The sequence below is a fragment of the Stegostoma tigrinum genome, chromosome 20, assembly GCF_030684315.1.
Source record: "Stegostoma tigrinum isolate sSteTig4 chromosome 20, sSteTig4.hap1, whole genome shotgun sequence".
NCBI lineage: Eukaryota > Metazoa > Chordata > Chondrichthyes > Orectolobiformes > Stegostomatidae > Stegostoma > Stegostoma tigrinum.
This window is the reverse complement of record NC_081373.1, coordinates 7,376,565-7,398,689: the sequence shown is the minus strand read 5'-3', so window position 1 is coordinate 7,398,689 and position 22,125 is coordinate 7,376,565. Positions and strand designations below refer to the sequence as shown.

Below are 22,125 nucleotides of genomic sequence, written 5' to 3'. Positions count from 1 at the left end.
CTGCCTGGACTGGAGGGCTTATCTTATGAAGAGAGGTTGACTGAGCTTGGTCTCTTTTCATTGGAGAAAAGGAGGAGGAGAGGGGACCTAATTGAGGTATACAAGATAATGAGAGGCATAGATAGAGTTGATAGCCAGAGACTATTTCCCAGGGCAGAAAAGGCTAACACGAAGGGTCATAGTTTTAAGCTGGTTGGAGGAAAGTATAGAGGGGATGTCAGAGGTGGGTTCTCTACACAGAGAGTTGTGAGAGCATGGAATGCGTTGCCCGCAGCAGTTGTGGAAGCAAGGTCGTTGGGGTCATTTAAGAGACTGCTGGACATGCATATGGTCACAGAAATTTGAGGGTGCATACATGAGGATCAATGGTCGGCACAACATCGTGGGCTGAAGGGTCTGTTCTGTGCTGTACTGTTCTATGTTCAAATAAAACCGAATAAAACTGAAGTGTTCTGAACAGGCTCATTTTAAAGGTATAAATTCAGACAACGTAATGTGGTAAGAAGTGGCTAGCAGCCAGGAATAATTGACAATTTTTACTTCGCTTCCTCTAGAGAAGCAAGTTACTTCCGAAATGGAGAAGTTTAAATGCTAGAACAGTACAACAGGCCTCAACAGACTCTGAAAAAGCACAATATTAGCTAATCTTTCAGTTACAGTTGGCTTGTGTTTCACTAAAATCTTTCGAATAATTTTAGTAAATATTTCTCATTAAAATCACAGCTTGCTACAAAGATGGCAGAAAATAGGTCTCACATTTGAGCAATGTAGGAGCAGGAATTAGCAATTCATTCCCTTAAGCTTGCTTCACCATTCTAGATTGTTGCTGATTATCTACCTCAATGTCATTTTCCTGCACTATTCATATATCCTTTAATGTCATGAGTATCAAGAAGCCTATTGATCTCTATCTTAAACATACTCAGTGGTTCCTCTTACACAGCCCTTTGGACTGGAGAAGTCCAAAAAATTTAAAGTACCTTAAAATCATGCACTAGGCAATATATTGAGCAGCTGAGCTAACTACATTAAATGTTCCCTGTAGAATATCTTTTTTGCTTCATCGATAAAGTGAAGTTTCAACTTTGTTCTGAAAACAATTTCACCACAAAAGTTACCCCGTGAGAAACACAATTCTTTTACAAATGTTAACCAGAGCTCTTCAGTTTTATTTTGTTCTATTTTACCACTTAAATACCACTAGGGAGAAGCAACCTTGATGGTTTTTTTTGTTGAATCCTTCTTCTGATACTATCACAGCTGGAAATGGAAGCCTGTGGAAAACTGTCTCAGCTTAAAATCATTTTAACTTCTGATTCCCAGCTGTCTCTGACAGGTCCATATAGCCCTTTTGTAAGCATTATGGGATAACTGAAATGAGTGCACTACCCTCTTACGAGAAATTAAGTTATTATGAAGTCCATTCCCTAATGGTATATAATTTGACAAAAGGAAATCGAACTGTTTCCTTTCTTTTGTCTCTTCTCTTGTTTATAAGACAATTTGCCCCTTGTAATCTACCATGAAGCTAGCTTAAATCATCTTATTGCCCAAAATATATCTCTAACTAGGTTTTTTTTGCTAAATTTTGTAAACAGTATATATTAGACTATAAAATCAATTTCAATACCATTCTTTTATTCTAAGGATAAAGTCTTTGGGGAAAAAAACTAAGCAGAATTAGGATTGAGGAATGTCAAATGGGAGGTTTCAACAATTTTAACAATGCAGTACATTCATTCCCTCCCCACCTAAAACATAAAAACTCATGCAAAATTCAAAAGGCTGTGGATTACTTAGAAGTATAAACTGTAAAAATAAAGGCTTACGATGCTCGATCATGGTTCATTCCATTCTGTTGCTGTGGTTTCTGGGAACTGATTGGTGGCAAGATTGGCTTGGTGTTCATCTCAAGACCCCTACGCAAGACTTCTCTGATCTGCTCTGTATCTGAAATTAGAAAAAGATATTTCAAGTAGTGATCAGCAATCCTCAAACAAAAAGATACTATTCATTTATAATCATTGTTATACTTACTCCTATACACAAGGATATTTTGTGGAGACAATCTAACAGGGCTATGATACATTTCAATTCTTTGAATAAAAATTTCAAGGAATTGATCAGTGGTTTTGAGAAAGAAGTATTCAGGCTGAAATTAGAAACACTACACTCCTAATTTGCCTTGGCGAGGGGCAACAGTATAAAAACATTGATTGGGTTCAGCTCGTTGATGCATGTGCTGGATCTATAATCAAGCCATTGCTGGAATTAATGTCCAAGTCTCCATTGCAGTGAACTAAGCTGCTTTGCAACACAATTCCTCTCTATAAACCGTTGCTTCCAACTTCCAAAATGCCAAAGATGCAAATATTATTGCATTCTTGGTTATTAATTTTGAAAGCTTTATCCCAGTTGATAGAACATTTAAGCTTACACTTTCTTGCCTTCAATGAAACATGAAACCAGATTTTTTCTTGGTATTGCATTTCAAAGTTGTGCTGCAGAGGTCTATACACAAGCATAGAAGTTGGACAATTATGAAAGTCCCATGCCAGTCCACCCAAGTGGCATTTTGAGGTCAAGATATTTTGATTTGAGGCTGTTAGGCAATCACACTGCTCTGTCATGTACTATCTTAGGTTTGGTCAACTTTTTGGAGATGCCATGCTGGCAATGGATAACTTTGGGATTTGTCCTGCTGTGGGTGTTTGCACAGGCATAGGGAAGGTGTTGACATCGAGATTGCAGAATGCATTTGCTGTGCCCAGTATGTGGTGGTGTGAAGTGACAGAATACTTCTGTGAGGGCTCTAACAGTGGACTCAAGCTCTGCCCTTTCTTGTGATTAGGGAATTACATGTTTAAACTCAAGATTTACCTTTGTCTGACAAACGTCTTGGCTGCATTTCAAGATAAATACTCCTGCTATCTTCTTCGTCTTCTGGTGGGCGACTTAGATCCACCCAAGCACATTTTGCACTCACACCACTGAGGTTTGAACCATCAGTCTCTATGCCTTTGTCCACTCTTTCCTTCGAGGGGAAAATAAAAGCAGTAAATGTATTTGATTATATGACTCACAACAATCAAAATTTCAAATCAGATGATTCGTTTTATTGTTACAGAAATTGTAAAACATTCCGTGTGTTTTATATTCAGGTGATTCATTACAAAGTAATAGTCCTGGAAAGTTATTGTCTGTACATTAAATCTGCTGCATATTAGTGCATTAGACTTCAAAAGTGTTAATTCTCAAGTGGTGAATATTTTATCCAAATTATGCTGGTTTTCATTGTATTTCAGAAAGTAATGTCCAAAGAACTGTTAAACATTACATTTAATACCACATCTTTACACAAACTCAATGAATAATTTAACTATATTAGAAAATTAAAGAAGTAAAAAAATCATGCATTGACGTTGTTAGCCAACATACTGCATTGCAAAATGAAGAACACTGCCTGGTTCCTGTGATTTCCTCACAATGTTTCCATCTGAAATGTGCCAGTATAGGGAGGCACTTGGTTAGAATAAGTGGGTAGTGGAGAATTTGCTGCCATAGGCATACAATCAGTGGAAACAAAGACAACACCAGTAAAGCATAATTACCTTTTAAAGAAAGAAACACTTCTATTTCTGTTGCGAATAATTATTGTCATAAGTAAGATTTATTTACAAGTTAAAAAAAATTGCACTTTAAGTGGAAGGCTTATTGTACACTAATTCTGAAGATCAAACAAAAATATTTTTGGGAATGTGTGAATTCTGAGAAAAAAAGATATAATTGATACAAGTGAATAATTACTTGCAGATGGGGGTCAGTTTCAAATATAGTCTCTCCTCTTCGCATGTCTGTGATTAGCCATGAGCCACCTGCACTGTAAAGCAATGTATAATGTTTTAGATATCCATACTAAATTTCTAGCATCTGCCTCATACTTATCGTAATCTTGAGAAGCAAACATTTAACAAATTAATTAAAACTAATTTCACTGAATAATAATGCATAACAAGTACGTAAAATTCTTGAAATTGCTTGGTAATGTCTGCCTTTACATTGCACTTTGTCTAGTGCACACTGCAATGAATTTAGTATGTGGCCTGTCCCAAATTTGTGTGTTTTTTTTTCAAAATGGCACCATCATATATACACACTGACTCGGTTATGATAGATTAAATTAATCATTTAACCATAAGCATGATCGAACAGAATTTCCACAAACTCTTAAGCAACGTCCCCAAACATCTGCATGGCTCATCGTTTGGTTGTCAAAATCATGGCAGCGGTCCTTTGTCCAATAGTTACCGCATTTTCAGGATTCCAAAACTTGCTATAGTATTAGCTGTCAAGACTTCATTTTCATTAACACACTAATTAATTATTCGGTTAAATTCTTTAGGCACAGGTCATCAAAAATTGATCATTAATTTCCACACTTAAAGTTCACTCTGATCAATTCTGCATTGCAATTAATTCTAAAATAAAAACCGATTCAAAATATTTCCCTGTCAATATGGTATATTTATATTTATCCATGAAACCAACTACCTTTTTGCCATCTTTAGCTTCGTCATTTTCAGTGACAAATTCTGTATTGAAAGGGAACTGCACATGTGCGTTTTCAAACACATCTTTACCAGCCTGACCTATGATCTTCCCACAGCAACTTTTGCCCAAATACAGCTTGACCTGAAAAGAATAAACCTGGCTTGCATCTACACTGTTTACATTTGTCACTACTGCCAGGTACAATTGATGTGATAAGTAGAAGTCCCATTCTTGGAGATGACGGCTGATTCATAGGCAAAAGCAATGCACTGTTTGTATCAGGCTGGTCCAACATTTTTACCCGGCGACACACATTTCAATTTTTCTCCACAACCTAAGACCATAAGACATTGGAGTGGAAGTAAGGCCATTCAGCTCATCAAGTCCACCCCGCCATTTAATCATGGCTGATGGGCATTTCAACTCCACTTCCCTGCACTCTTCCCCATAGCCCTTAATTCTTTGTGAGATCAAGAATTTATGAATCTCTGCCTTGAAGAAATTTAGTGTCCCGGCCTCCACTGCGCTCCGTGGCAATGAATTCCACAGGCCTACCACTCTCTAGCTGAAGAAATGTCTCCTCATTTCCATTTTGAATTTACTCCCTCTAATTCTAAGGCTGTGCCCCACGGGTCCTAGTCTCCCCACCTAACGGAAACAACTTCCCAGCGTCCACCCCTTCTAAGCCATGGATTATCTTGTAAGTTTCTATCAGATCTTCCCTCAACCTTCTAAGCTCTAATGAATACACTCCCAGGATCCTCAGCTGTTCATTGTGCATTAAACCTACCATTCCAGGGATCATCCATGTGAATCTCCGCCAGACACGCTTCAGCACCAGTAGGCCCTTCCTAAGGTGTGCGGCCCAAAATTTGGACAGTATTCTAAATGGGGCCTAACTAGAGCTTTATAAAGTCTCAGAAGCACATCACTGCTTTTATATTCCAACCCTCGAGATAAACAATAGCATTACATTCGCATTCTTAATCACAGACTCTACCTGCAAGTTAACCTTTAGAGAATCCTGGACTCACACTCCCAGATCCCTATGTACTTCTGCTTTATGAATTTTCTCACCGTTTAGAAAATAGTCCATGCCCATATTCTTTTGTCCAAAGGCAAGACCTCACATTTGCTTACGTTGAGTTTCATCGGCCATTTCCTGGACCACCCTCCTAAACTAACTTTCTGCAGCCTCCCCACCTCCTCAGTACTACCTGCCTGTCCACCTATCTTCGTATCATTGGCAAACTTCGCCAGAATGCCCCCAGTCCCTTCATCCATATCATTAATATATAAAGTGAACAGCTGCGGCCCCAACACCGAACCCTGCGGGACACCACTTGTCACTGGTTGCCAATCTTTCTGCATCTACCCAGTCACATCCCCCAAGAATCTTGTTTGTTTCAACAGATTGCCTCTCACCCTTCCAAATTACAATGAGTTCACACTTAATCTACTTAACCTCTCCTCATAAAGCAGACCCCAGTGAACCAACTATCTTAAAAGCGAGTATATCTTTCTTTCGATAAGGGGCCCAAAACTGTTCACAGCATTTCAGCTTTGTATAATTTTAGCAAAACTTCCTAATTTTATTTCAAAGGGAACAGAATATAAAGGCCAACATTTCATTCCCACTGAACTTGTATGCTAGCTTTTTGTGATTCATGGACGAGGACTTCCAAATCCCTCTTATGTGGTTTTCTGCAGTATTTCATTCAAATAATACTCAGCTCCTACATTCTTCCTGCCAAAGTGCTTAACCTAACATTTCCCCACATTACATTCCATTTACCAAGGCATCCCCCACCACTCGCTGAACCTGTCTATACACCTTTGCAGAGATAGTAGAAACTGCCGATGCTGGAGAATCTGAGGTAACAAGGTGTAGAGCTGGATGAACACAGCAGGCCAAGCAGCATCACAGGAGCAGGAAAGCTGACGTTTTGGGTCTAGACCCTTCTTCAGAAATCATATACCTATATCTCTCTACAATTTTGCAGACTCATCATCCTCACCAATTAACTTACCACCTATTTTTGTGTCACCTCCAACCTGGCTGCAATACATGCATTTCCTGATCCAGGACATTAACACAATTGTAAATAACTGTGGCCCGAGCACTGAGCCCAGTGGCTCACCACTTGTTACAGGCTGTCATCCTGAAAATATGCTTCCTCCAACCGGCTCCCCCCAACCTTATCCCAACTGTCTTCTACTAATTATCTAATCCTTGATCTGTGCTAATATACTACCTCCAAATTTCATGTGTTTGTGTCTTAGTAATAATAATGCGTGGTACTTGGAAAACATCTTCTGAAAATTCAAATGTATTACTTCCATAGTTTCCCTTTCACCTATCCTGCTTGTTACCTTGTCAAAGAATTCTGGTAAATTTGTCAGGCATTATTTCCCCTTCATGAAGCCATGGTGACTCTGCTGGATCATATTACGTATTTCAAAATGTTATGCTATTACATCCTTTAGAATATGCTCTATCATTTCCCTAATAACAGACATCAAGTTACCTACCCTACAGTCATTTTCTCTTCCAAAATAAAAGTGTTACATTGACAATTTTAGAATCCTCCTGGACTTTTCCAGAATGAGGATTCCTGAAAGATTGTAACCAGTATACCCACTATCTCTGTAAATTACTTTCTTTAATCTCTTAGGATGCATCTTATCAGGTCCAGCAAACATATCTATCATTAGCCTATTAGTTTCCCTAGTGATTGTTATTGTATTTATTGCCTCTCCTTCTTTTGCCTATTGAATACTTAGTAATTTTGAAATGCTATTAGTGTCTTCTAATGTGAAAACCGGTACAGTATTTGTTCAACTCCCCTACCATTTCCAGATTCCCCTAACTTTATTCTCCAAGGGACTTATAGTCACATTAGCTTCACCTTTCCTTCTTTACATTCAAAAGAAGTTCTTGCTGTCAGTCTTGATATTACATGACCAGCAGACTCAGTGCCATTCCCTTTTCTAGGTCACAGGGCAAAAGAAGTTATGGATGGTTGGACAACCCAGCATTTCTCTGACCAAAGACAGTTTCCCTTGCACGTTTGTTGATCCTAACCTCTTGAGCCAAACAATCAGCAGTAAACATGGGATAGAAACAGTTTGAGTGGGGTAGCATCTTGCAAAAGTTCCCCAAAGATACTTACCTGTATGTGAATTACGGATCACCAGATAGACAGAGCCCCTTTGAAGACTGCAATCTGGCCCACAGGTCATTTGTTGGACAGACCTAATTTATATGTTAAGGTTACTTTAACTGTGCTCTTCAACACAGATAATCCTTACATATAGCATGAAAAAAAAATGGCATTATGGTATTTAAGGATGTAACCTATTGTTGTAAAAAGAGGAAAGCAGATGAATGCCAGAAGAATTTAGGAGTGTCGCATTCATCAGAATATCAGACTCAAGTCAACATCTGCAACAGATATCTCCTGTCATCAGATCAATAGCTCTAAGATCACTTCTCTCGCTGTGCAAATCAATATTGCTGCACTTTCCATCATAATTACACTGGCTTGCTCATCGAACAAGATGGCCAAGAATGCACTAGATTCTCAGGTGAGTCTACTAATAGGACGGCATCATCAATACCTTATGTATTGCAAACGATGGTCCCCTTGTCTTGTAATGTTGTCCAATACATCACCAATAAAAACACTGTTTTTTACGGTAATAATATTCCAAACAACAGAGTGCTCTCATTTTATTAAGTACAGAATGAGTGATTTAAAGTTCAAGATATGGAAAATCATACAGGCTGTTCGATTGTCCAATAAAAATTATGTTTCTCATTCTTTTGAAAAAAAATGTTCCAGCAAGGCAGGGTTTTACCATAGCACTGACTTGAATTCATATTGCATCTTTAATATTAAAAAGGTTTTCTCACAAGCATATTCAGATACCTTGGAGCAAGAGACTTAAAGAAATATTAGTAGTGCCATGACCATCGTTTTTGAAAATGTGTACCAATAACAGGGAAAAAAAACTGCTTTAAACCAAAGAAACTGTGGAACAAGTTGTAGCTACAATGTTGCCTGATTCAAGCATTTTAATTCTTCGCCACTGCTACCACGCCCACCACCGCAAAGGACTAGTTGTTATGGGCTCAGGATAGTAACAATCCTCAGCAAGTGGTTTCAGTCTTGTACAGGGAAAATGCATCAGACACATCCAGCTTGCAAAGAGAAAGGGTCTCAATCTCTCTCCGCCCACCACCCCTCAACACACGGAGAAGTGACCAAAAATCTCCCAATAGCTGTTTGCACTCACCATTTTCCTTCAAACTGCACTCTCTGCAAATTACAGTGAAAGGAAAGACATGGGGCAAGGAATCTTTGAAGACACTAAAACTGGCACATTCCAACTGGCGAATATTACACAAAACTATGTGGAAATGCATGCTGTGGGACGATGCAAAGATGCTCCCAGAAATCAAGACAGAATGACTGAGCGAGCCAGAGCATGGCAAATGGCACATAATGTGACTAAGTCTAAGGTTATTTAGGTAGAATTTAGAGGAATACAGGTGTAGAGTATTCCTTTAAAGATGAGACACTGGGGTGTGTTATGTTCAAAAAAGACCTCGGTGTTCTTGTTTATAAGTCCCTGAAAGTAAGCACACAGGAGAAAGCAATTACTAAGTCAAATGGCATGTTGGCCTTTATTACATGAAGATTTGAGTACAGGAGTGAAGATGGCTTGCTTAATTCAATAGAATATTGGTATTAAAACGAGAAGCGAACCATTCAACCCCGAGATGAGGATGAATTTCTACACCCAGATGGTAGTGAATCTTTGGAGTTCTCTACTCCAGAGGTCCTGTGGAAACTCAATCACTGAGCAAGTTCAGGATGGAGATTGATAGATCTCTAGATACTAATGTAGAGATCGAAACTAAACACAATGGTGGTATTGTCAGAAAATGGTGAAGAGGTAGATGATCAGCCATTATCTAGACTGGCAGAGCAGGCTAAAAGAATGGCCTCGAAATGCTCCCAAGTTCAATAAACCCCTGAAGATGGGAGCTAATGTAGATCAATAATGATGTACAAATAATTATAAAGTGTGCATCATCCAAATTGATGATAGTTGATGGTGATACCATATTTAAAATTTTATAATAAACTATGCTTCAAAGTACTAATTGAGTTACAGAATTGAAAACAAGGATACCTCAGCACTGTTTTATTCAGAACAAATATACCAGTAGTTCTGTAAACTAACATGAAACAACAAATAAATCGAACATACAGAATAAACTATGGTTGTTAGTGAGAACAAAGACGACAACCATCAAATAAAATTCACAAGTTTCTTAAAAGTAGCACTACATGTAATATGTTATTTTCACCTATCCTAGTAAATAGTCCTGAACTGTAGGCAGAAGTTGAAAATAAAAACAATGAATATGTGCACAATAGATGTGTTTACAGAATTCATCTATATAAGAATCCAGAACCGAACTTATTTTGACATAAATTGGTTGAATATGTAAATATGTTTTCTAAACGCTTTCATATAAACTCAAAGTAGGAGCAAGAAAAGACCATATGACCCACTTAAGCTGAATCTGCCATTCAGTGAGATCCTGAACGATCACCTAGCTCAACTTAAATTCATACCATTTTCCAGGATTTCTTAAGTGCCCGAAAATTTGGCCAACTCTGTAAATCCGTCAGACGATAAGCTATGTCACTTTTTAACTGACTCTGTGTATGGCACGGTGGCTCCGTGATTAACAATGCTGCCTCACAGCACCAGGGACCCAGGTTCAATTCCAGCCTTGGGCAACTGTCTGTGTGGAATTTGCACACTCTCCCCTTGTCTGTGTGGGTTTCCTCCCACAGTCCAAAAATGTACAGGTTAGGTGGATTGGCCACGCTAAACTACCCAGTGTCCAGGGATGTACATGTTAGATGTGTTAGCCAAAGGAAATGCAGGGTTGAAAGGACAAGAGTGGGATGCTCTTCCGAGAATCAGTGTGGACTTGTTGGGCCGAATGATCTGTTTCCACACTGTAGGGATCCATGATAGATTGAACATGAAAGATTTGCAACTGACTTACACTGGAACAGTCCGGAGAAGCTCCAAGATCCCTTGGCCATTCCACTGCTGTGCTGCTTGAAGTTCTTCTGTACAAACTCCAACAATCTGATAAGGATTAAACATTTTTAAGGAAGGACTTAGAGAAATTGTACAAGTGTTTCATTGTATGTAAATATGGCAAAATTAAACTATGTTTCAATTTAGAACAATCAAAATGGCAATCAATATTCTATGCTTCCTGGACGCCAGCAGAAACTTTACTAGAAAGACATTTTTCTAACCAATTGAATTTTACAAATCCCAATTTAAATCTATATGCTATTTACTGCAACATAGGACTGCAAAAATTTATCTAAATTCAAGAATTTCAAAATGGAGGGCTACAGCAAACTAAATGGGAGATGACTTATAATGGTAATGTCAACAGAATAATAAACCAGAGGCCCAAAACATACGCTCTAAGGACTCTGGTTTAAATCCCACGAGGGCAGCTGGTGGCATTCGAATCCAATATCTAGAATTGAAAACAGTAATGATGACTATGGTAATGATCATACAAAAAGTCCTCACTGGTTCACTAATATTCTTCTGAGGAGGAAATCTGGCTTCTAATTCCAAATCCACAAACTACTCTCTGAAATGGCTACACCATCCATCCTATTCAAGGGCAACAAATGCCAACCTTGACAACATCACATTAAATAAATAAATGTTAAAAAGATTCAGTAACAAATTCAAACCTAGAATGTCATCAGATTTGCTCCTAAACAATTCAGCCTCTTCAGCAAAAAAAATCAAAAGGACTAGTCTTTGATCAGAAAATAATCTGAAAGCAAAACCACCTCAATTTTAAAAATGTTCTTGATAAACAATATTGTGGTCACAATGCTCATTTTTAAAGCCACTAATTAAGTATACAGTAGATTTAAGCTTGTATATTGCTGACTGGCTTAACAGAATGACTGGAACAATTTGCCAAAAAGAAATGTAACCAGTTGAGAATTTCTTTTAAAATTTCATAATAAAATGCAATTGTTAAATGCATAAATGTTCCATTATTAAGACATTTTATAATGCTCTTATGAAATTGCATACTTCTAGAATCAGGAGCAATCTTTAAAGTAAGGTCAAACACTGTGCATCTTTCCTTCCCACACATCTCCTAACTCCAGGAAGATTGTAACTTGATGCAGGTTGTTACAACATCAACAGAAGTTCATTAGAACATGTACACTTTAAAACTACAAGTTTCTACAGCTCACAGATCTACAGAGGCAAGATTATCACTTACACAATATTAATTCCATACAATTCAGTCATTCATAAACTCAACAATTTCCTTCGATTTTTAGAGAAGGCATATGGAGGATACCAAACATTGTACATTTGGAAGTCCATCTCTTCATGGAACACAGAATAGATGAATTAATTTGCATGCAATCGAGAACGAGGAATTTAGAACACTGCATGTAGGAATTTGGATAACAACTTTGACTATTTTTAAAACAGCAGATGAACTAAGATGTTTATATCAATAAGACTGCTGAGTTAGTTTCTGTAACATTATAAGTCGCATCATGCTAAGCTCTTGTTTTAAAAAGGACATTCATAGGAACTTCAACCTTATACAGTATCAAACTGCATTTTAAAGAACAAATGCTGAAAGCATACAAGAGAACCTGGAGATAAACCTCAACTACTCTATTCCAAAAGAAGTACAGAAAGATGAACAGCTGCGTGCACCAAAAAAAATTCTGCTCCCTCTCCCTTCCGAGTGAGTTTCTCAAATTCTGCTTCCCTGTAGTAATGCAACATAGATGTAAAATCCACATCTCACCACTCTGTGGTGCTATGCATTACTGTTTCCACAGAACCTGATTAATTGCACAACCAACAAAATAGATAATGAGCCAAATCACATTTTGTCCACAGTTCAAAATATTTTCATATTAAATCCCAGTTACATAAATTTCATGTTAACCCTAACATTTTCAAGTAATCTTGGAACCTGGCAATAGGGTTCCAAGATATCAAAACAGACCAGCAAGTTTACTAAGTTCCCTAAAATTCTTGACACTTTAGAGGGTTATGTCATCATTTGCTCAGGCAGCCAATGGTCAGCAAGCACTGCAACAGGAATATTCAGCCCATATTTTTACGTTCCTCTCATCTCTCAACTCCCAAAAATGTTTTGTTCACCAGGCTCTCAATCATTTGTTCTAATATAGCCCCAGTGATGGACAGTTGTTCTAAAGCTGCAGAGTACATAATGGCACTCTCAGTGCTACAGACATAACCATGTGCCTGCTTGATTAAGTTAATTAGTGTTAGTAGATTAAATTATTGCCAAAATTCAAAGCATAAAATTAGGCAGCTATTTTCCACAACGTTTTACGCCTGATATCCTCAACATAGCAAATTCCAGTTCTGAGGTGATACAGACAAAGGTCAAGTCTTCCTCGTGTGGGAAGTGAGCACAACTCAAAAATTGCACTTACTGATGTAACTACTTTATATTAATCTCCTAACCATTGATGTCAACATGTCTGAAACTCAACTACTGATCCAAAGTTCATTTATCTATCATTTCTAATCCGACTGTCATAAACCCCTCCAGTTTTACAGACACTCTATCCTTTGGTCCCCCAACTTCGACTATTTCTTTCCCCCTTTTCATTTACCCCAATATTTGTAACAAAAATTTCAGCTCTACTCTTAATACCCATAATCTCAAGAAGAACCTGCTTCAAATCTACTGCTTTGAACACGTTTTTTGTATTTATTTCCATTAGCCCACCTCACAAATCACCTCCAAGAATAATCCATATTAAAGACAATAGATCAATCTAAATTATTGCCATAAGTCCTCCTGAATATGCAGTAGAATGCTTTATCAAGAAAATTAACAAAATTTCTTGTAGATTAAAAGAAATATCCATGCAACTGATAAAGTAAAATAACCATCATCCACAATTCTATTGCTGAACACATTAGATAATTACCTTGATGAACGTCATCTAGAACTCAGCTCAATAACTTTCCTAGGAATGTTTTTGGAAACCATAACTTCTGTTCTGAAGACAAAGAATTCTACTATTCAATAGTCAGCTTATTTTCCTAAAGTAAATGGTGAGAATGAGCCAAATATTCCTGTGTTTTCAGAAATGGAATTGTTTGAGATTTCTCAAACTTTGAAAGGTCACACTTGTTTGGGCACATTTTGTTTCATTAAACTTTTCAATTGGGAACATGAACAGCAATTCTAAACAAGAGTCGGAAAATGGGTACCTAAAAAAACCTTTTTTTTAGTTCTGAGGAAGGGTCACCGGACCCGAAACGTTAACTCTTTTCTCCTTCACAAATGCTGCCAGATCTGCTGAGCTACTCCAGCAACTTTGTTTTTGTTCCTGATTTATAGCATTTATAACAGTTCTTTTGGTCTTTAAAAAGACCTTTATGTTCTTCTTGCAGGCTTTACAATTTTCAATTGTAGAGCACCCATCACGAGCAATAGTGGAACATATTATTTGGTTGAGACAATACCTGGAGAAATGCAACTGTTCCAAAGGGTGTATGCACTGGTTGCAGCTGTGGGTCCTCTGTCAGCAACATATGTTGGATTCTGGATTCACTGTTGTCCAAGGGACTGTGCCAAGAAACATGATCACCACTGCATAACGTGTTTTCTGTGTGATTTAAAAAAAAGCTCGAAGTGGAATACATTTTATTTCCTTCTCAACTGTTTATGGTCGATCGCATGTATTATTTGTAGGTTACAGATTTTTAAGATATATCAACTTAGGAAAGTAGAGGCAGTTTCTCCACAACCTCCCAAATAATGGGTGGAATTTCATTGGGGTTTGAGGGATGTGGGTTATGGTCAGACTTGTGGCAAATTGGACAAGAACTCTAGCAAGGCCTATCTTTACGATGGGAGCATCGTGCTACATCTTTTACACTTTCGCCGAGTGATGAGACAAGTTTCTTGATAGGCAGCACTAACTGACAAATTAAGGAAATTAGAGCTTGTTATGCACTTCAACGTGGCAACTAACCTCGTTAATATTCAGCTTCCTTTCTTACCAAAAGCGCAGAACAAGCTAGATGCTAAGAATTCTCAACATGCAAGTTGGAGTGAGTAACTGATGACTTCAGCTTGTTGCTAGCTGTGAACAGTCTCCATGTTGGACACTGGGCACAAACTTTGCTCATAGGCACCACATGCCATATCTACGGACATTGGCTTCCAGCATTTGCCAACCTCATGACACGACATTGGTCCACTCATAGCATGCTTCTGCACTTCAATACTGCACTCAGGCTGCGTAAGCAAATGTCACGGCAATGCTTCAGCAAGGAAACTGCACTCAGGAAAATGCACCAGGTTCACTGCCTGAATCAAGGCTCATTTCTAGCCTGCTTATCTGCTGTCAAAGCACTCATTCACATTCAGCCTATTTGGATGCTCACAGCATGCCTGCCATGCAGGTTAGCACAGAACAAAGCTAGGAATCTTGTCATACTTTCAGCAGTCCTCAGTCAAGTCAGTGGAGAAAGCCTCCAGTCAAAGCAGCCAGGCACAGTAAGTCAAGAAAGCTTCTAACACCAGTCCTCTCCTCATAAGGGGTGAGGAGCCAAACGTTAGGCAGCACACCACCTTTCTTGTCACTTTCTGCCTTTTGTAAGGCCTTTTCCTCCTAGAATGAAGGAGTGACAGGTAATTATGGAGCTGGAAGTTGGTGGCACAGCTGTTATTTTTGTGCAAGTAAGCAGGTGTCCTGAGCGAGTTGGCAGCAGAGGGCACGCAGGGTTAGTGGTGTCGGGGATTGGGGTGGAAAGCAAATGAGGGAAGATATTGCAAGTAATAACGAGGATGGTAGAGTCTGAGTCTTGGATGGAGGCAGGGACAACAGCAGAGACAGTGAGTGCATGAGATTTCTAACAGAAGATTAAGGCACTTAGACTGACAAAGTGGAGAATTCATTGACGTTCTTCCTACACTGCTGGAAATCCTCCATATAGCTTAGACTTCACAGATCCAGGCAATTTTGGGCCAAGCTGGTATGGTCTGGTGTTGTGCCCCCACTATTAGTCCTAGAGAAAGAGGACTTTCTGCATCTGCACTATCCTGTCCAGCCAGGCCACCCTGTTTCTGCTTGCAAATGCAGCACCTGTATCCCCTGTATGCAATGTCCTGCACAGAGCAATTCAGACTGACAGTGCTCATTTGGGTTTAAAGATAGTGCAGGCATAAGGGATGCCAGTCTCTCGATGATTATGTGGAGGTGTGGCAAATTATTTCATGAACAGTACATGATAAGATAGGGATGTGAGGTATACAAGATGGGGGGTGCGGTTTGGAGTTCATAAGCTGCATTTGATTAACACATGGTGAGAAATCTTCCTAGATCCCATGTTGATAATCACTCCAACTGTCCCAACACAACTTTCACATAGCCAAGAAAAATAGATTGCTTCAAAGGCTTCCTGAAGAGCATTATTGAATTTCCTTAATTTGTCAGTGAATGAATACTTCCTGAACTGGCATTCAGCACAGGTTTAAGGGTGGGCAGGACCAATAGCTCAACATTCCAGGCTACAGAAGTTTCAGGCATAAGAGAGGTACACTGTTGCATTATTGATAAACGAAACAGTCATTGCAATGATGATGGAGGATGTCTTAGCAGGCTCTTCAAATGAAACCATCAGAGCTAAGAAATAAAAAACAAATGATTACTTTTCTGGGCTTATACTACAGGTTTCTTGTAGGGAACAGAAGAGCAGATATCTGTCAAGATGCCTCTTAAACGTTGTTATTGGATTCGTCTCCACCATCTCCTCTGGCAGTGCATTCCAGACACTTAACACCCTCTTAACTTATCTTATCGAAAGGCCACCTGTGTTCTTGCTTTCTATTATCTTGATTAAGCAGAGGATTCATCCATTCTAATGAAGTGTGGAGCTGGATGAACACAGCAGGCCAAGCAGCATCTCAGGAGCACAAAAGCTGACGTTTCGGGCCTAGACCCTTCATCCTCTGATGAAGGGTCTAGGCCCGAAACGTCAGCTTTTGTGCTCCTGAGATGCTGCTTGGCCTGCTGTGTTCATCCAGCTCCACACTTTGTTATCTTGGATTCCACAGCATCTGCAGTTCCCATTATCACTCATCCATTCTAATGATCTGTTTACTAAGTGGGTTTCAGAGATGCATTTTTGAACAAATGGGATAAAAACAGCATTATTTCTTTTCAAATGACTAGCCTAAAAACACACAACAGAACCAGGATACAGCCACCACTGGAAAGAAAGTCTATGTAAAGCTAATTCATTCGCTTGCCTAACTGTGTTGCCCCTCTTGGATTGACATGCCCTGTCCCACTTAGAGCATGGAGCCCACATTTCATGCTGCTAAAGGTGTTATGCTCCCAAACATTCATCAGAAATGTGTTCAGCTTTGATCAATTCTTTCACATACTATATTTGAAAACAAACAAACAAACGAACAATCTATTCACCTGTCAGTAGCAATTTTATGGTATTTGCTAAATACGCAAGGAAAATGGCACATCATTTCGTAAAATTGACAGAAAACAGGTAGATTTACAGTTGGTATATTTGCATGTGAAAAACCGGGTCTGGATGCGATGTTTTTCCCAGGGGACATCAAAGCAGTAATGCGTTGTGGGGATTATTCACCATAGAATCAATTGAGCATTTGACATATATAATATCTTGACGTAAAGACAAGAGTCAAGAATGGAATCTTTACAGTTTATAGTTCATTCTAGTGTGCTCTCACATGACCATTTTAGCAACTGTACAATTTTTTTTTAAACAGGCTGCGTTGAGATTGATTAGCTGTATAAAGTAAAGTAGTTACTAAGTAAGAAAGAACCTAAAATAAGAATAAATGTTTAGCCCAGGTGCTTAGTTGCTGAGAAAACTAACAATGTAATTTCTATTGAAAGAATGAAACAAGAATACCCACACGTTGTTTAATGTTATACGCTTAATGGAACAGATATTTTCTTTGTTAGTCTTTAGATATTCTGAGCATTAACACCTAGTAAAGTTATGAAGCTTTAAATCGGCTTTCTTTCCAGTGGTGACTCTATCTTGGTTCCATTGTGTATTTTTAGGCTCGTCATTTAAAAAGAAATAATGCTGCTTTTAATCCCATTTGTTCAAAAATGCATTTCTGAAACCCACTTAGTAAACAGATCATTAGAATGGATGAATCCTTTGCTTAATCAAGATAACAGAAAGCAAGAGCACAAAGTGGCCTTTTGATACGATTAAGTTAAGAGGGTGGTAAGTGCCTGGAATGCACTGCCAGAGGAGATGGTGGAGACGGATCCAGTAACAACGTTTAAGAGGCATCTTGACAGATATCTGCTCCTCTGTTTCCTACAAGAAGCCTGTAGTATAAGCCCAGAAAAGTAATCATTTGTTTTTTATTTCTTAGCTCTGATGGTTTCATTTGAAGGGCCTGCTAAGATATTCTCCATCATTATTGCAATGATGGTTTCGTTCATCAATAATGCAACAGTGTACTTCTCTTGTGCCTGAGCAGCTGAGAGAGAGAGAGGGAGGGAGGGAGAGAGAGGGAGGGAGGGAGGGAGAGAGAGAGCGCGTTGCTCTGCAGACAGCTGGTGTGGACTTGATGGATTGAATGGCCCACTTCCACACTTTTGGAATTCTTCGATTCTACATTTAAAATGAAGATTTTAAGAATAATTGTGAGAAGAAAGTCTTCTCACACTAACTGAATCCCAGATTCTGCATTAGGTATCCAAAATGAAGTTTACATATTTACCATTTTGGTCACCTCTCCAATTTTTGTTATGCATTTATGTAAAGAAGTCCTGTGGTAAATCAACTGCCAGGCAACATCTAATTCAGAGCACCAAATATCAGAAACAAAATAATGGGAGTGAAATCAATATTCTGTCATAAATGCCTGTGGATACATCAGCAAATTATACAATAGGACATTTTACAAGTCTTTCAGAGCTCCAGGTTATTAAATTCCAACAGATGGCACGATGTGATAGCCAATGAAAAAATAAAATGTTCTTTCCACTGTATTCAGGCAATGGCTTGAGAATTTTGGCCACTGTCAGCAACGTTCCCATTCCTTAACAAGTAATTGGAATTCCAACACTATTAAAGCTGCACTATTACTGTACATGGATATAAACATTCTATTTAGGCTTCCATATAAACTTATCCAATTTCTATGAAGAAACATAGATATCATTTTCTACATTTACATTAGTTTCTTAACAGCTGGTATTTATATCTTGTTAGGGAGTACATTTCCACTTTCTCTTCAAGAGTTCAGTAAGCTTTTGATGTACAGTATTATTCAATATATTAATGACATCACAACCCAACATTAAAAAAATTAATCATATTACAAGACGACTTCCACTTTGCTGGTCTTACCTCTACTAAACAAGGTGGAGTGGGGGGAGAAGACAGGAAAGTGAGAGGCTGTAGGGGTGATGGGTGAACAGAAAGCTGCATTGGGAGTGGAACAGACAGAGTGGCTGCGAGGGGGATAAGAAAGAGAGAGTACCTGCAAGAGTGGGGTAGGGAAATGGGGGTACCTGTATGTTGGAAGATAAAATGTCTGCACGGAGGGTAGGGAGAGAGAGCGAGAGGGCGAGAGAGCAAAATTGCCTGCACAACATTTACAAGAATATAGTCATTTCTGATATAACACGGCAGTTCCTTTCTTGTGCAATCTAATTATAAGAAAATCAAGCAATAACTGCCACATTTAAAATGATGGAGATGGTTATAGCCAATACAGGTAAGGAAAGTTTGCATTCTACAAATAGCACTCTACAATTCTTCAATCACATTAAATCCGTTGTAGAAACATGCATTATATCAGAACCGACAGTCATGCGGTTATGTAAGGGGCATGTGAAAAGACAGAGTGGCTGCTTGGGGGTGGGGCTGGGTGAGTGGAGAGGAGAAAGAGGACAACAAGGAGAGGGAGAGAGACTGATGTAGGAGAGTGGAGAGAGGAAGAAGCTGCAGGAAACTGGTAGAAAGGAAGGGGATAACAAGGAGTAGAGCTGGATGAACACAGCAAGCCAAGCAGCATCTTAACAGCAGGGAGCAGACATTTTGGGCCTATTTTTCTGATGAAGGGTCTAAGCCCAAAACATCAGCATTCCTGCTCGGCCTGCTGTGTTCATTCAGCTCTACACCTTGTTATCTTGGATTCTCCAGCATCTGCAGTTCCTATTATCTCTGGTAGAAAGGAAGGTTCAGGATTTGATTAATTACTGGGCTCAGAATGAAGGTGCCCCTAGGTGTCAGCGATTATAATTGATTAACTCAACTAACCCATACATTAAGAAGTAGGTCAACAGAAATGCAATCATGATACTTCAAAATTCACAGAATAGATGCATTCCAATGAGAAAAATATTCCAAGTGGAACTCCCATCATCTGTGGTTAACTAAAAAGCATATAAATTGCACAATGAGGAGTGGCAAGCATATGGGACAGAATACAAAAAACAGCAAATATTGATGAAAGAATTAACATGGAGGACATAAATTAAAGAAAGCTAGTCATAAATATGAAAACAGATACGAAGTTTCTATCAATGTTTAAAGAGAAAAGAGCTAACAGAGTGAATACTGGTTCTACAGAAAGTGAGTCTGTAGAATTAATAATGGAAAATAAGATTTACAACAATGTTAATGATTTAAATGAAGGGAATATGGGTCCAGTTGCTAAATATACTAATGATGCTAGGTAGGAAAGTAATTTGTTAAGAGCAGGAGAGGAAAAGGATAGACAGGCTAAGTGGGTGAGCAACAGCTAACAGATGAAGTATAAATGGGAAAACATGAAATTGTACATTGTAGAAAACAAAACCAAAATAAAAAAACAAGTATGTTATTAAAATGGTGACACAGCTTCGAGATGCACAGAGATCTGGATGTCCTAATGTATGAATTGCAAGAAGTTAGTATTTAGGTACAATAAGTGTTATGATCCCAGCTACTGGTGTCACCACAGAAGGTGGATTCCAATATGAAACCTAGTCTATCAGACCATATATTTATTTTTAGTTTTAATTAACATGATGGTTAATCACAAACATGGACAAGGTTACAAATTTTCTTAAACATCAGCGCGATGTAGGTCAACCAACAATGCTATTAGGGAGAGAATTCCAGGATTTTGAGCCGATAAGAAACAGCAGTCTATTTCCAAGTCAAGATGGTGAGTGCTTTGGAGGGGAACTTGCAGTCGGTGCAGCCTTCATGAATTTCTGCGGTACTTCTTATAGATGCACTGCTGCTACTGAGGATCAGTAGTGGAGAAACTGCCAATCAAGCTGACTGCTTTATCATGAATCGATCTAGAATCGTGAGCGATGTTGAAGCCACATTCATCCACACAACTGGGGCATATTCAGTTACACTCCTGATTTGTGCCTTGGTGGTGTTGGAAAGATGTTGAGGACTCCGGAACGTTACTCAGTGCAGTAGTCTGGCCTCTGATCTGCTCTTGCAGCCATTGTACATAGAGTCAGTCATAGACATATACAACACAGAAATGGCTAATGCAGTTTAGTTTGTGGTCAATAGTAACACCCCACCCCCCAGATTTTGATAGTGGCGAATTTAGTGATGATAACTCCATTGATTGTGAAGGGACAATTGTTAAATTGTCTTTTATTGGAGACTGTCATTGCCAGGCATGCATGTGGTGCAAATTTGACTTTCCACCTGTCAACACAAAGCTGGATATTTGTCTGCATTTGGACCTGGAATGTTTCACTAACCCAGAAACTGCAAATAATGCTGAACAACGTGCAGTCAGCAGTGAACATCCCCACCATTGATTTTTTGATGGAGGGAAGGTCATTGATGAAGCAGCTGAAGGTTGGGCCTAAGGCACTATCCTGAGGAACTCCTGCACAGATGTCCTGAAGCAGAGAATAGTGACCACCAACAACCACAGTCATTTATCTTTATGTCAGAAATGAATCCAACCAACAAAAGGGTCCCCCAATTCCCACTGACTTCATTTTTGCTAGTGCTCCTTAATGCCACTGTCTGTCAAATGTGGCCTTGTTATCAAGGCAGTCAATCTCACCTCACCTCTGGACTTCATCTCATTTGTCCATGTTTGAACCAAGGCATAAAGAAGTCAGGAACTCAGTGGTCCTGACAGAATCCAAATTGGGCATCAGTGAGTAGGTGCTGCTTGATAGCACTTTTGATGACAACTTCCCTCACTTTATTGATGACCGCAGTGGAGCGTTAGGGTGATACTTTGCTGGGTTGGATTTGTCTTGCTTGTGTACATATGTCGAAGCAATTTACCACATTGTCGGGTAAATGCCAGCTTTATAGCTATTCTGGAACAACTTGGCTAGTCATGCAGATTCTGAAGAACAAGTCTTCAGTATTATTTAGTAGAATGTTGTTAGGGTCCATAATATTTGCGGTGGCTCCAAC

General features: G+C 38.9%; 1 protein-coding gene across 2 annotated transcripts in view; it reads right to left on the bottom strand.

Moving 5' to 3' along the window:
• sufu (suppressor of fused homolog (Drosophila)) overlaps window positions 1–22,125 on the bottom strand; it is a 126,234-nt gene that overhangs the window by 56,572 nt on the left and 47,537 nt on the right. For both annotated transcript variants that reach the window (XM_059652962.1, XM_059652963.1), the window contains exons 4-8: window positions 14,170–14,312; window positions 10,646–10,731; window positions 3,808–3,880; window positions 2,881–3,034; window positions 1,830–1,950 (exon numbers count right to left, since the gene is read on the bottom strand). In XM_059652962.1, the coding sequence (XP_059508945.1) occupies window positions 1,830–1,950; window positions 2,881–3,034; window positions 3,808–3,880; window positions 10,646–10,731; window positions 14,170–14,312 (577 nt within the window). The remainder of the gene's footprint in view (window positions 1–1,829; window positions 1,951–2,880; window positions 3,035–3,807; window positions 3,881–10,645; window positions 10,732–14,169; window positions 14,313–22,125) is intronic.